This window comes from Salvelinus fontinalis, chromosome 38 (genome assembly GCF_029448725.1).
Source record: "Salvelinus fontinalis isolate EN_2023a chromosome 38, ASM2944872v1, whole genome shotgun sequence".
In the NCBI taxonomy this organism is placed as follows: Eukaryota; Metazoa; Chordata; class Actinopteri; order Salmoniformes; family Salmonidae; genus Salvelinus; species Salvelinus fontinalis.
In genome coordinates, this window is record NC_074702.1 from 32,199,190 (window position 1) to 32,213,650 (window position 14,461).

General features: G+C 46.0%; 1 protein-coding gene across 1 annotated transcript in view; it reads right to left on the reverse strand.

Annotated features, from left to right (window-relative positions):
* LOC129837324 (PC3-like endoprotease variant B) overlaps nucleotides 1–14,461 on the reverse strand; it is a 153,112-nt gene that overhangs the window by 16,602 nt on the left and 122,049 nt on the right. The window contains exons 14-16 of the mRNA XM_055903396.1: nucleotides 6,706–6,816; nucleotides 6,332–6,425; nucleotides 5,624–5,809 (exon numbers count right to left, since the gene is read on the reverse strand). Of these exons, the coding sequence (XP_055759371.1) occupies nucleotides 5,624–5,809; nucleotides 6,332–6,425; nucleotides 6,706–6,816 (391 nt within the window). The remainder of the gene's footprint in view (nucleotides 1–5,623; nucleotides 5,810–6,331; nucleotides 6,426–6,705; nucleotides 6,817–14,461) is intronic.

Here is a 14,461-nt window from a genome sequence, read left to right on the forward strand (position 1 = left end):
AGATGTTGCTTCAATATATCCACATCATTTCCCACATCATGTTGCCATCTATTTTGTGAAGTGCACCAGTCCCTCCTGCAGCAAAGCACCCCCACAACATGATGCTGCCACCCCCATGCTTCATGTTTGGGATGATGTTCTTCGGCTTGCAAGCATCCCCCTTTTTCCTTCAAACATAACCACGGTCATTATGGCCAAACAGTTCTATTTCGGTTTCATCAGACCAGAGGTAATTTCTCCAAAAAGTACGATCTATGTCCCCATGTGCAGTTGCAAACCGTAGTCTGGCTTTTTTATGGCGGTTTTGGAGCAGGGGCTTCTTCCTTGCTGAGCGGCCTTTCAGGTTTTGTCAATATAGGACTCGTTTTACTGTGGATATAGATACTTTTGTACCTGTTTTCTCCAGCATCTTCAAAAGGTCCTTTGCTGTTGTTCTGGAATTGATTTGCACTTTTGCGCCAAAGTACGTTCATCTCTAGGAGACAGAACGCGTCTCCTTCCTGAGCAGTATGACGGCTGCATGGTCCCATGGTGTTTATACTTGCGTACTATTGTTTGTACAGATGAACTTGGTGCCTTCGGGCTTTTGGAAATTGCTGCCAAGGATGAACCAGACTTGTGAAGGTCTACAATTAGGTCTTGGCGGATTTCTTTTGATTTTCCCATGTCAAGCAAAGAGGCACTGAGGCACTGAGTTTGAAGGTAGGCCTTGAAATACATCCACAGGTACATCTCCAATTGACTCAAATGATGTCAATTAGCCTATCAGAAGCTTCTAAAGCCATGGCATCATTTTCTGGAATTTTCCAAGCTGTTTAAAGGCACAGTCAACTTATATGTAAACTTCTGACCCACTGGAATTCTGAATTAATGAATTATAAGTGAAATAATCTGTCTGTAAACAATTGTTGGAAAAATTACTTGTGTCATGCACAAAGTAGATGTCCTAACCAACTTGCCCAAACTATAGTTTGTTAACAACAAATGTATGGAGCGGTTGAAAAACGAGTTTTAATGACTCCAACATAAGTGTATGTAAACTTCCAACTTCCAACTGCAAATACAGAGAAAGTGTGTGATTGAGTATAAGAGATAGAGGGAGAGAGGGGGAGGAGAGAGGGGGAGTGCTGTGGAGGATGCCAGCAGAAGTCTTGCTGGGCTTACATATGTAAAGCAACGGGGGCCCAGCAGTGTGTGAGACTGGAGGTTCTGGCTGAACCTGAGCTTCTTTCTGCTCCCTCTACTGCATCAATCATCCGAAACAGGGCCACGGTGGCCGCTCAGCAAGCTGGGAGCACCACGCACACACACGCACGCACGCACGCACGCACGCACGCACGCACGCACACACACACACACACACACACACACACACACACACACACACACACAACAACAACACACATAGACATGCCACAAATGCATATACACGCAAGTGGGAGCACATATACACAAACACTCAGTGGTACCCTATGCCCACAGGGTGCCCTCGGTCCCAACCATCTGCGATGCGGTTCCAACACACACAGTGGGCGATATTCACATGAAGGCCCCCCCCCCCCCCCCCAACCCCCCCAAAAAAGAAAAAGAAATACCCACAAAGGGGCGGTTGGATCGCTTGATCTCCCCAAACTCATTATACATGGAAATGCATGCAAATGCATGCACCTTTAGAAATCCACCTTGGGCCAGAGTGAGTGTTTATGTGCTTGTGAAAATGAATGTGTATTTCAATGTATTTTGCAGTACATGTATCTACTTTCTAACTGTTTGTATGCTATGTGTGTTTACGTTGGAGTTCTCTGGGTACTTTTGGGGGCATAGATGGAGGGAATTCAGATGTGCCACCTGGGATTGTATTAATATATACATTGCCTTTGGAAAGTATTCAGACCCCTTGACTTTTTCCACATTTTGATACGTTACAGCCTTATATACAAAGGATAAAATTGATTGTTTTCCTCATCAATCTACACACAATAACCCATAATGACAAAGCAAAAACTGGTTTTTAGATATTTTTGCACAATTATAAAAATAAAAACAGAAATACATTATTTATTTAGCATTCTGACCCTTTGCTATGAGACTCGAAATTGAGCTCAGGTGCATCCTGTTTCCATTGATCATCCTTGTGATGTTTCTACAACTTGATTGATGTCCACCTATGGTAAATTAAATTGATTGGACATGATTTGGAAAGGCACACACCTGTCTATGTAAGGTCCCACAGTTGACCGAGCATGTCAGAGCAAAAACCAAGCCATGAGGTCAAAGGAACTGTCCATAGAGCTCTGAGACAGGATTGTGTCGAGGCACAAATCTGGGGAAGGGTACCAAAACATTTCTGCAGCATTGAAGGTCCCTAAGAACACAGTGGCCTCAATCATTCTTAAATGCAAGAAGTTTGGAACCACCAAGACTCTTCCTACAGCTGGCCCGAACTGGCCAAACTGAGCAATCGGGGGAGAAGGGCCTTGGTCAGGGAGGTGACCAAGAACCCGATTATCACTCTGACAGAGCTCTGAAGTTCCTCTGTGGAGATGGGAGAACCTTCCAGAAGGACAACCATCTCTGCAGCACTCCACCAATCAGGACTTTATGGTAGAGTGGCCAGACGGAAGCCACTCCTCAGTAAAAGACATATGACAGCCCGCTTGGAGTTTGCCAAAAGGCATCTAAAGACTCTCAGACCATGAGAAACACTATTTTCTGGTCTGATGAAACCAAGATTGAACTCTTTGGCCTGAATACCAAGAGTCACATCTGGAGTAAACCTGGCACCATCCCTACGGTGAAACATGGTGGTGGCAGCATTATGCTGTGGGATGTTTTTCAGTGGCAGGGACTGGGAGATGAAAACCTGGTCCACAGCGCTCAGGACTCAGACTGGGGCGGAGGTTCACCTTCCAACAGGACAACGACCCTAAGCACACAGCCAAGACAATGCAAGAGTGACTTCGGGACAAGTCTCTGAATGTCCTTGAGTGGCCAAAGCCTGGACTTGAATCCGATAAAACATCTCTGGAGAGACCTGAAAAGAGCTGTGCAGCAACGCTCCCCATCCAACCTGACAGCGCTTGAGGGGATCTGCAGAGAAGAATGAGAGAAACCCCCCAAATACAGGTGTGCCAAGCTTGTAGCATCATACCCAACAAGACTTGATGCTGTAATCGCTGCCAAAGGTGCTTCAACAAAGTACTGAGTAAAGTGTCTGAAAACGTATGTAAAATAAATATTTCAGTTTGACATTTTTCATAAATGAGCAAAAATGTCTAAAAACCTGTTTTGGCTTTGTCATTACGGGGTATTGTGTGTAGATTGATGAGGGAAATCCGTTTTAGAATAAGGCTGTAACGTAACAAAATGTGGGAAAAGTCCAGGGGTCTGCATACTTTCCGAAGGCACTGTACATCATCCATCAGTCATGCCAGCCACACTGCTGTAGGCTAAACACACTATTTCTCCAGCAGTTAGTTCTCTATCCAGCTCTAGCCAGTTTACTGGGAATAGGGATCTCGCCTCTAAACTCTCTAAAGCCGAGCCATAGTGCAATGATGCCATGCTACCTTGCCATCCGTGTGGGCACCAGGGGCTGTGGTGTGCTGAGTGGGCAGAGAGGGGGCAGTTGTGAGCCAGAGGAGGTTGAGCAGTGGTGTGTGTGTGTGTGTGTGTGTGTGTGTGTGTGTGTGTGTGTGTGTGTGTGTGTGTGTGTGTGTGTGTGTGTGTGTGTGTGTGTGTGTGTGTGTGTGTGTGTGTGTGTGTGTGTGTGTGTGTGTGTGTGTGTGTGTTTGTCGGTCTGTGTGTGTGTGTGTGTGTTTGTCGGTCTGTGTATGTATATATGTGCTCGATATCAATGTGTGTGTGTGTGTGTGTGTGTGTGTGTGTGTGTGTGTGTGTGTGTGTGTGTGTGTGTGTGTGTGTGTGTGTGTGTGTGTGTGTACACAGGAGTCTCTGTGCCTGTCTCCATGCATGGGTACTAGTCTTTATTGTCATAGAAACCAACAATAAACAAAGCAATTGGGTCAAAATTGTCATACTGTACTTTTCATTTCCTATGTGATGTGACCTCAGTTTCACACTGCAGAATGGCAACAGTGTTCTACTGAGCAGGGATATATTCAATAACACTAATGTTCCCACTCTAGTGTAAACAAACCAGCCAGCTTCCTCTGCTTCCTCTGGGCTATTACAGAGGCGGGTTAGAGACTGGGCGGGTTGAGAGAGAGAGAAAGGAGGAAGAGAGAGCGAGAGAGAGAGAGAGAGAGAGAGAGAGCAGAAAACGAGAGATACAGTGTAGAGTATATAGAGAGTGGAGACAGAAAAAGAGAAAGCTCAAAGAGAGAGTGAGGAGGGAGAGCGTGAGCTCAGAGAGAAAGGGAGAGAGAGTCTACCTTGTCTTACAGAGTTTACTGCCCTGCGGTGGTATCCTTCAGCATGCTGGAACGGCGCAGAGCCTTCCTTTTTCTCTTTCAATTCCATCTGGCTCTTTCACCACCTTTGACAATTGTCATCATGACAAATCAATAAAGACTATCTCCAGTCCTGCCAGAAACACCCCTCCAGCCTCCTCCACCCCCGCCACTGTCCTTGAGTAAAACACTGATACAGGAGATAGCTGTGTTAAGTCCTCTCCAAGTCTGTGTGGTAAGGCATCCCTCTCTCTGTGGCCAAGTGTGTAGTGCAAGGTGTGCATTGCGTTCCTATTTGTGTTCATGTTTACTGTAAATGTGTGTGTGTTTGTGTGCTGAGTTAAGGTAAGTTGTTGCGTATTGTGTGTGTGTGTGTGTATGCATACAAACAGTATGTGTTGTCTGTCGGCTGATTTACAGTAAGCTGCTGTACGTTAAGGGTTGTGTGCTGTGTGTGCTGATTAGCAGTGTGTTAAGCTGTGCTGAGCTGTGCCGGGCTGTGCCGGGCATCGACAGCTCCCAGTGTTAATGCGTGTTGAGCACACTCTAGCCTGTGTGTCACTCTGCTGTGTTCTCTGTGTCTCCACAGCGTTGGGCCTGAGTAATTGGTCACAAAGGGGACAGTAAATCTGCAGGAGGACGTGAGTGTGTGCGTGTCTGTCTGTGTGTGTGTGTAGGGAGGGACGAGGTCCCCTTCCTCTCGCCGGCTTTTTAAAAATCTATAAACCTCCAACTGTTTACGAGGCCTGATTCCCATTTGACCTACACATGCACACACAAACATGAACGCACGCACGCACGCACGCACGCACGCACGCAAACACACACTAAATGACCTCACCCACTTTGTCTCATCGTTGTCTGCATCGCGTGACAGTCAGTCTGAAGTCTAATTGGTCATTCAGTGGAATGGACCAGGGATTCTTAATTTCCTTTCCATTTAGTCCCTTCCTCAATATCAAACATCACTCAGGGAATCCATCAACGCATCACAGAGAGGAACATAGAAAAGGCTATTGTCGGAGGAGACTGGGATGAACTGAGTCTAGTCTCGAAAGGGTTCATTTAACTAGATTAAAAGGATTTCTATGAGCTCTGTGGAAGTGATGCATGTAACCCTTCCCAAGTTAAATGTCCACTCGTGAATTTGCTGTGTGAGGGGAATTTAAAGTTCTTTGGGGGTGTAAACATGGTAAAGCACTGCGGCTGACCTTGAGTGTCCAGACGCCGTGAGGGTGTTCCCCCCAGGACTGTACACTCATCAGGGTCCAGTTCCTCAGGCCGGCGGCCGAGTCATCGTTGCTCCGCGTGGCCAGGAGCAGAGACACTGTGCCCGCCGGGGACACTAGGGCTATGGAGAGGTCACCACGACACACACTGCTGAGACTCACCTTCACCTGGGGGGTGTGTGTGTGAGTATGAGAGAGAGGGAGACAAAGACAGAGAGTATGTGACAGAAAGAGAGAGAGACAATTGTGTACGTGTGTGTGAATGTTTGAGAGAGAAGGATACAGACAGAGAGAGGTGGGGGAGTATTAGTATTAGTATTAGTATTAGTATTAGATGAATGACTTCAATAAACAGATGCGGTGTACACGCACCCGCCCCCGTTCATCTCACACAGCACATCTGGTGTGACAATGTCACATCTGAGAGTGAGATGCTGCCGAGCTTTAAAAGACTGACAGCCTGCTCCTGTTTACAGCACATTCCCATGGCAACACATCCATCAATCACACTTGCAGCGATGCCCTGGCCAACGCTTTCTGCCAGGAGAAAGCAGCCAGAAACAAACCCTTTTCAATTGACATACTGACAGACACGCATGCACGCACGCACACACACACACACTTCACTATTTCACACACAGTTAGAGGAAGTGGTGTCTTGTTGATAACATTTGACCCTGTCTCTCTGACCTGTACATGCTCCAGCGTGTTGACCTCAGCGTCCGTCCCCAAGCAGTCTGCTGATTGGATGTTCACACTGACCTCTCCTCCAGAGGGCAGGATCCTTCAGAGAAACAATCACCATCACAACCATCCACACAGCTGTCAATCAAATGTCAACAACACACAAACCTGCTGCCAGATACATCACCCCGCTGTTTTTCATAATTTTGTTTTCTTTATTATTTCTTTATTTTTTAATTTGTGTTATCCCAAAGTACAGAAAAGATCATAAAGTATAGACATCTTGTTGTCCCATATATAAATTCTTAGCCTTCCTGCCCTTCCTCTGCACCGATATGTTTTTATAGCATTTATAGCATTCTATAGCATTGTGACAGCACCTGATGGGGTCAAGAGTGACTTCCTGTGTGCACTTCCTTTGAGGGGTGACAGCCTGGAACTGTAAGGCCTGCTGCACCATCAGCCCTGCATCCAGAACTCCAAACCCATACCTGAGACCAGGGCAAACACATTGTTCGACAAGGACCATCTGTATCATCTGGTATATCACTTATATATTGCTTCTGTGTGTCCATGTGTACAGTCACCAGTCAGTCTTTGTCTGAGTAGATTTGATTCTAATGTGCTTTAATTGATGCAGCGTTATATGGTGTATGTGGTGTGTGAGGCGTGTGAATGTGCATGTTAAGGTGACTGTGAAAGCTTTTAAGAAGGTGTGTGTGTCCTAAGTGCACAAGGAAATGCGTGTGGGTGCACCTGCTCTAATGGTTCCATACGAGGAGGCAACAAGTCATTTCCAGGAGGATGATGTTGTCCTCTGACACAATCACTTCCTATTCTGTCCGGGGAGAGAGAGGGCTGCTGTTGGCGCTCCTGTAATTGTGCTCGACGATTGATTCTGAACGATGTGCCGTTCATGGGCTGTAATCAAGCCCCATTATTCACTCTTTACCACCACGATCAGGCCGTCACTACACAATGGCTTTCCCATAAACAGCTCTGCCTTATTCCCACCCACCTCTTTCTCTCTGCCTCTCTCTCCTCCATTCCTCTTTACCTCTGTCCTCCACCCATCTATCACTCTCTCCTACACCCCTCTATCCTTCTCTCCCTGACTGCCTTCACACCAAACCCTCTCCCTCTGTCTCTCCTCCATCCATCTTTCCCCCTCTCGCTTCTCCATTCCTCTTTCCCTCTATCCTCCAACTCTCCATCCCTCTCTCCCAGAGACGATGGCTGTAATAATCACGGTTGTTAGCCCGAATGCTAACGTAACGCTCCCACAACATTCCCAGTGGTAACCTCAGAGGGTGACATAGAGCTCGTAGTGTAATTACCATCGCTCCATCATTAATCTGCAATAAGTGAAAGTCATTAGTCTGGATGACGGGCCTCTCTCTACCGCTCTCTCTCTCTCTCTCTCTCTCTCTCCGTGTTTCTCCCTTCTCTCTCTCTCAGTGAAGCCAGGGAGAAGGAGCGGATTTATAAGTCAAGCCGCTCTCTCTCACCCTCTCTCTCCACCACCGTTTCCGTCAGTGCAAGAGACAACAGAGAATGAGGACTGGCAAGAGGGTCCGGAGGACTTACTGACTTTTAACATGCGTAGATGGTGGGCAAGGCGCTGTACACCCTCAGTTTCAACGTTAGACACATCAGGAGCTTAGTGGAAGTGAAGGGGCATCAGTGGCAGGGGGAGGTAGGGTCTGAGAGCATAGCAGGGCACAGGTGGAGGGTGCTCTACAAGCTCCCAGTGCCAAAAATGTCAGGGGACCTCTCTCTCCTCTCTCTCTATGAGGAGGTCTCATTAGTGAGACAAAAAGTCAAAGTCTCTGAAAGTCACCTTCAATTGATCATTTACATTTTCCTAGATATTTATCCTTGTATAAAGGGATGGGTGCTCTGTCAGTTCATTGAGTGATTGGCCCAGTGACGGACGGTCATTTTGCTGCCCAATCTCCCCCGTCTCGCACTCTCTCAATTCAATAAATGCTTTATTGGCATGAATGGATGGTTGCCACTGTTGCCAAAGCAATAGATATTAAGTATTTAATAAATTAACAATCTTTCTCTCTCTCTTTATACCCCCCACATCTCTCTCTGCTCTGTCTATCTATCTGAGGGGTGGACCAGAGTTCCCCTTCTGTGTCCCCAAACAGCAACAACAGGATTTAATGGACAAAATCTAATCCCACACTATCACCACCGCTGAGTCACCAGCCACGACTCGTCATTAGCCATGTAGAGATGCTACTGTTATAACATGTACGCTAAGAATCGGGAAGCAAGTACAGGGAGTGAATTGAAAAAATAACAGAACATAGAACAAAACAAGAAACACGAGCCGCGTACCGACATGAAACAGAGTCAGTAACGCAAGGGGGAAAGAACCAAAGGGAGGGAAAGATATAGGGGGAAGTAATCGGGAAGGGGATGGAGTCCAGGTGAGTCTCATGAAGCCCAGGTGCGCGTAACAATGGTGGCAGGTGTGAGTAATAACGAATAAACTGGCGATGTCGAGCGCCGGAGAGGGGGAGCGGGAAAAAGACGTGACAACTGTAGTCGTCTGGGACAAGATCATTTGGGTTCACTTGAATACAGTGGGCAATATTTATGAGATAGTACTTTTAAACAGTTAAACTTAAACTATCAGGTTTCATCTTTGACGTATGACAAGTCAAATTCAGGATTTAAAAAGCCAACATTGAAAGCAAAGACCCATTGTGCTATTGTAGGCATGTCTTCCATCCACCGTGTCCTAACACCACAGTGTGTGACTGTGTGGGCCGTGCTTCTGCTCCTCCTCATAAAACGGAAAGTGTTAGCGACCGGGGCTTGTCACCTCTCTCCTGTTTAGTGATTAAATATACCATCCTCCCCATTGCCCTGAACCGGGCGCTGTGCAGCTATTAAATCCCAAGCTTCAATAGATCGATCAGGGTTGGCCCCAACTCCACAACCATAAAACCGAGCAGACATATATCTGATAGAAAAAGCAGTAGGAAACAGGTTTACCCACTATAGAACATGATGAAAATGACAGATTTTATGTCCTGCCACGGCAATAAATTGCTACACCTGAACTGAGCGGAGCCTATTTCCAGTGAAACTCCCCACTCAGCCATCAGATGAGATCCCTCGACTAACACGGGGGGATACAATACACTACATCGGAAGAATCGCCTGACTATAACATAAAACCTGAGTAAAATGTGTTTTTCTTACCCTACATTTTCCCTTATACCAAACTTTATGTACATATATTTTCACCTTTCTTGAAACAAACGATTAACCAGCAACAACAGCCAAAAACCATTGTTCCTATTGTAGAACCGTTTGCATTTATTTCACAAGTCTTTAACGAAAGGGTATGAATGCAAAACAAAAATCCCAAGAGCTAACAATTAAACTAAACTTACAAAGTACAAAATGTATTTCAAAATCAACAGATATACCATATGCAGGCGAACAAGATATCCCTAGCCTCCAATAACAAAACAGGCATGTGACCCTGTGATTCTAATTGCGCTGTGTTCTAATCAACCATCTGGTTCCCCAGTCTGAGCCAAGCTGACGAATGAGTGACAGGCCATCTTCTGTCCACCCGGCACGGGGCATGTAAAACCCTGACCCCCTCCAGAACCCCTTCAGACCAATCTGCAGCCTCAGATTCTCTGCATCTCCTTTCACTCACCAGTGGAAACGTCTGCCCTCTCACAACTCTCCTGTTCTTTTTATCTATTAGGACTCAGGCTCCTCCCCTCACAGTCTCTCCATGGCCCCTCTTTGTAGCTGCCGAGGAACCCTTTCCTTTTTTTTGTTCCCCAGACAGTCCTACCCAGGACAGAACCATTCTCTGTTGACATTCACACCATCTGGTTGTGGCGGGGTGGGGGTGGGGGTGGGGGGGGTTAGGGGGGGATGGGGGGGGGGGTTTTGCTTTGAGGTCCCGACCCTCACTTTCTTCCTGCAGTCCGTGTCTAAGAAACATCGATAGGGAAGCCTAATATAACTCCATCTATCATAACATGTAAAAACACAGAACTAATGACTGGTCAGGGATACAGTCCTCTTGGTCTCCTCTCCCTCTCTCTGCAGCGGTACATACCACTAAATATACCACCTCAATAGAAGTGTCTCTAAAGAATCACTCAAGCTGGACTAAGCAGCTGCCTTTGAGTTAGGCCATTTCCCCAGGAGCGCGGGAGAGTGGGGCATTGGCAGGACCTCAGAAAAAAGGACACCCATCTGTTCTCCCAGTGAAAAGGTTGGTGACACCTTCTGTGGTACCAACAACCCCTAATTAAGTGGCCAGGAATGTGCCAGCGGCAGACTATGTGATTGGGCGGGTTCGCCTTGCTTATCGCCGCGGTGACACGGCGAGCCCCCACTCCTTGCCCCCACTCCTCACCCCCCTCTCGCCCCCTCTCCTCCACACATCTGTCTATGTATGGCAGGTAACAATGACAAAACACCGGCAGTATTATGGGCTTGATCCAACTGCCGCACAGACTCTTTCAGATGTGGTTTACAAGTCGTTAGCCTCGATTATTGTGTTTTTTTTTTAATCCGTATGTATCATGATTAACAGCAGTATGTTTTTAACGCAGGACTGGAGGTCCTGACAAATCCCATGCTGATCAAACATCTCCCTGAGCTGTACTACTACTACACACACACACACACACACATACATAGATTGGATTAACATTGGACTTAAAATGAAATAACAAATGGACTTACTAAATTCCACCGATTTTCATCTCACTTACAGCCAAATACCTCTCTCCAGAAATGTTCCTAATTAGGCTTATTAAGTAATTAAGACAAGAGGTCTTAATTAAATTGGTGCCACTGGGACCTACACAGCGCAAGGCCTTGCCATAAAACACTTTCCTCCTTTGTTGGTTTAAATGTTAATTGTAAGACACACAATGCTATTTATCGGAATGAAATATTGATGGTTTTCACAGACTTTGTTCACATAGGTTGATAGCAGGATTTGAGAAAAGAAAAGCTTTAAAAACACTAATCAAGCCAGCGTTTGACACTCCTTTTAGGTTTCCTTAAAATGGCTTTTCGGAGATTTATTAGACAAGTGTCCGTCTGCCAGTAAATTGCAGAGGCAACAATGAGTAGTGCTTAAAACCCTCCCCCTGAAATGTCAAGTAAATTACCTTGCAAAGAGTTAAAAGTTTAATGAAATATCTGTCAGGAGAAAATGAGGGGTTTGGCACAGGCCTTGGTACGGTCTCTTCGGAGAGAGAAAGAAAAAGAGAGAGAGAGAGCGAGAGAGAGAGGGAGAAAGAGAGGGCAGCAAAATGACCGTCCATCACTGGGCCTATCACTCAAAGAAGTGAGCGTGTAAGAAGCGAGGAACATTTTAAGGATCAATAGAGGGTGACCTCATTCTTAGCGTCCAACATATTTTGATTTGTCGCCTGAGTGCTATTCAAACACAAATTCAAAAGTGGGTTTGAAGACGAAATTCTGGGGGACGCTTTTGTTGGATGCACACCAAGCCCCGGTCCCTCTGAAGGACAGTGCCCTTGTGAGTGAGCATAGTGCTTAAAGCTTGGTAGAAGATTCCCTTCAAAGTCCCAAGTGTTTTTGCTGAGCAAAGTAACTAGTCCTTGATACCATAGATTAGAACCCATCTGCCATCTATAGTGTAGTACATGAGCATCAAACATAGTTGAATCTCTCCTCTTTAGTTTATTAAAGCATCTGATACCCACAGTCATTGGTCTGATATGGAGTTGTGTGTTGTGTGTTTTTTAACCATGGGGCATTTGGGGTTCATTAGTCCATATAGAGATTCATATACTCTTGTTAGCAACTCTCTCCATCAGGCACTTTTGGGGAATTGAAACACTCGGGACAAAGTTATTGGGTGAATTTTTCTCCCTTGGTTATTACTGGTGCAACTCTAGGGCAGCCATATATCCTCAGATTCTGTGTCGACTAATTGTGTGGTATCGCAAATGAACTCTGGATTGGGGGGGGGGGGGGAACAGGCAACCTTATATGGAAATTTCTTGTATTTTTCTCTCCCCCTAGCGAAACATCAAAATTGCTACTTAGCATGAATTATACATGAGTGGGGGTGGAGGGCACGGGGACCGTCTCGCCCGCGGCGCTGTGGGAGTGGGGTAGGGGTGCAGACGGCCGTCCACACGCCTGCTGCACACCCCCGCCGAGACAGAGCTCACCCCCCCCCCCCCCCCCCACAGGAAGTACAGCGCTCCACTTCCCCTGTCCCTCCGGGCACAGCTGTGTGTCACACAAATCAAAATACAAAATCAAATCAAAGTTTATTGGTCGTGTACACAGTTCAGCAGATGTTATAGCGGGTGCAGCAGATTGCTCGTGTTGCTAGCTTTTAACAATGCAGTAAAATGTCAAACAATTTAACATTTTAAATAACATTTAAAAATCAAGAAATGTAGGAACGCGTCCAATCAACAACCCAAATAGCACTGTAACAGTAATCCAAGTGCATTCTTCTATATATGTATATACTTTACACCGGAGGAATTTACACAAGATATACTAAGAACGATATGTACAGCGGTAGATATATTAGAGTGAGCTATGTCTATAGTGAGCTATAGTATATACATAAATATGCAATGTGCAGAAACAGTGTATCTAAAATGCTATGTACAGTAGCAGATACACACAGTATGTACAGAAGTAGTTATATTCGATCAGTAAACATTATTAAAGTGACCAGTGTTCAATGGCTCTATGTACATAGGGCAGCAGACTATAAGGTGCAGGGTCGTGGACCGGGTGGTAGCCGGCTAGTGACAGTGTGTAAGGTGCAGGGCAGGGTAATGGGTGGGGCCGGCTAGTGATGGCTGTTAAATAATTTTGGTCCCAGCCTTGATGCACCTGTACTGTCTCCATCTGCTAGACGGTAGCAAGGTGAGCAGGCCGTAGATCGGGTGGCTGAGATCCTTTGATTATCTTCTTGGCCTTCCTGTGACACCGGGTGCCGTAAATGACCTGGAGGGCAGGCAGTGTGCCCCCGATGATGCGTTGGGCTGACCGCAACCCCCCTCTGGAGAGGTTGTGGTTGCGGTCGGTGCAATTGCCGTACCAGGCGGTGATACAGCCCGGCAGAATGCTCTCTATGGTGCATCTGCAGATGTATGTGAGGGTCTTAGGGGCCACGCTAAATTTCTTCAGTCTCGTTGAAGAGGCGCTGTTGCACCTTCTTCACCACACACACTGATTCAGAGGGGTTGGGCTAAATGCTGAAGACACATTTCGGTTGAATGCATTCAGTGACTAGGTATCCCCCTTCCCTTTCACTCTCCCTTTCCTTACTCAGCCCACTTTATCTACTGAACCATCAATCGAACACACATTCTCTCACACATTCCATGTATACTGACTATGATCAAACATATATTTACACACATACACCCTGAAGTGTTCTCACACACTCACACAATCCATCACATCTACACAGCTACTGCTACACACCGACACAAAACGGACATATTCGTTTCTCTCTATATCCAACGACATATACTTTGGGTACACAAGCAAGAACATAGATTTTCTCAGGTCAGAAGCTACATTTAGTCACAGCCAATGTGAAGAAAGAAGACTAGCTGATGAAGTTGACTGTATTAAGGATAGAAATTGGATCGTCTCTGTGTTTATCCAACACCGTCTAATTCAATATAAACACCCAATCAGGAATCAGGGTCAGAGGTCAACGTCACATCACCACGCTGGCCCCCATTTTCATCCTCCTGCTGCTCATTAAGCCTCCTAATCAACAGGAAAGCCAGTATATCACACACACACACACACACACACACACACACACACACACACACACACACACACACACACACACACACACACACACACACACACACACACACACACACACACACACACACACACACACACACACACACACACACACACACACACACACACACACACACACAGGACTTCTCCTTCCTGTCTCCCTCACTAATTATGTAACAATTACACAAATCGATTTTTTCATTCATAGGAAATTCTATTATTTTGGATTCACTCGTATATTATTACATGAAACGATCGTTCTATCAACAGTGGGATTGTTGCTCTGTGAATAAACCATATCTTAAA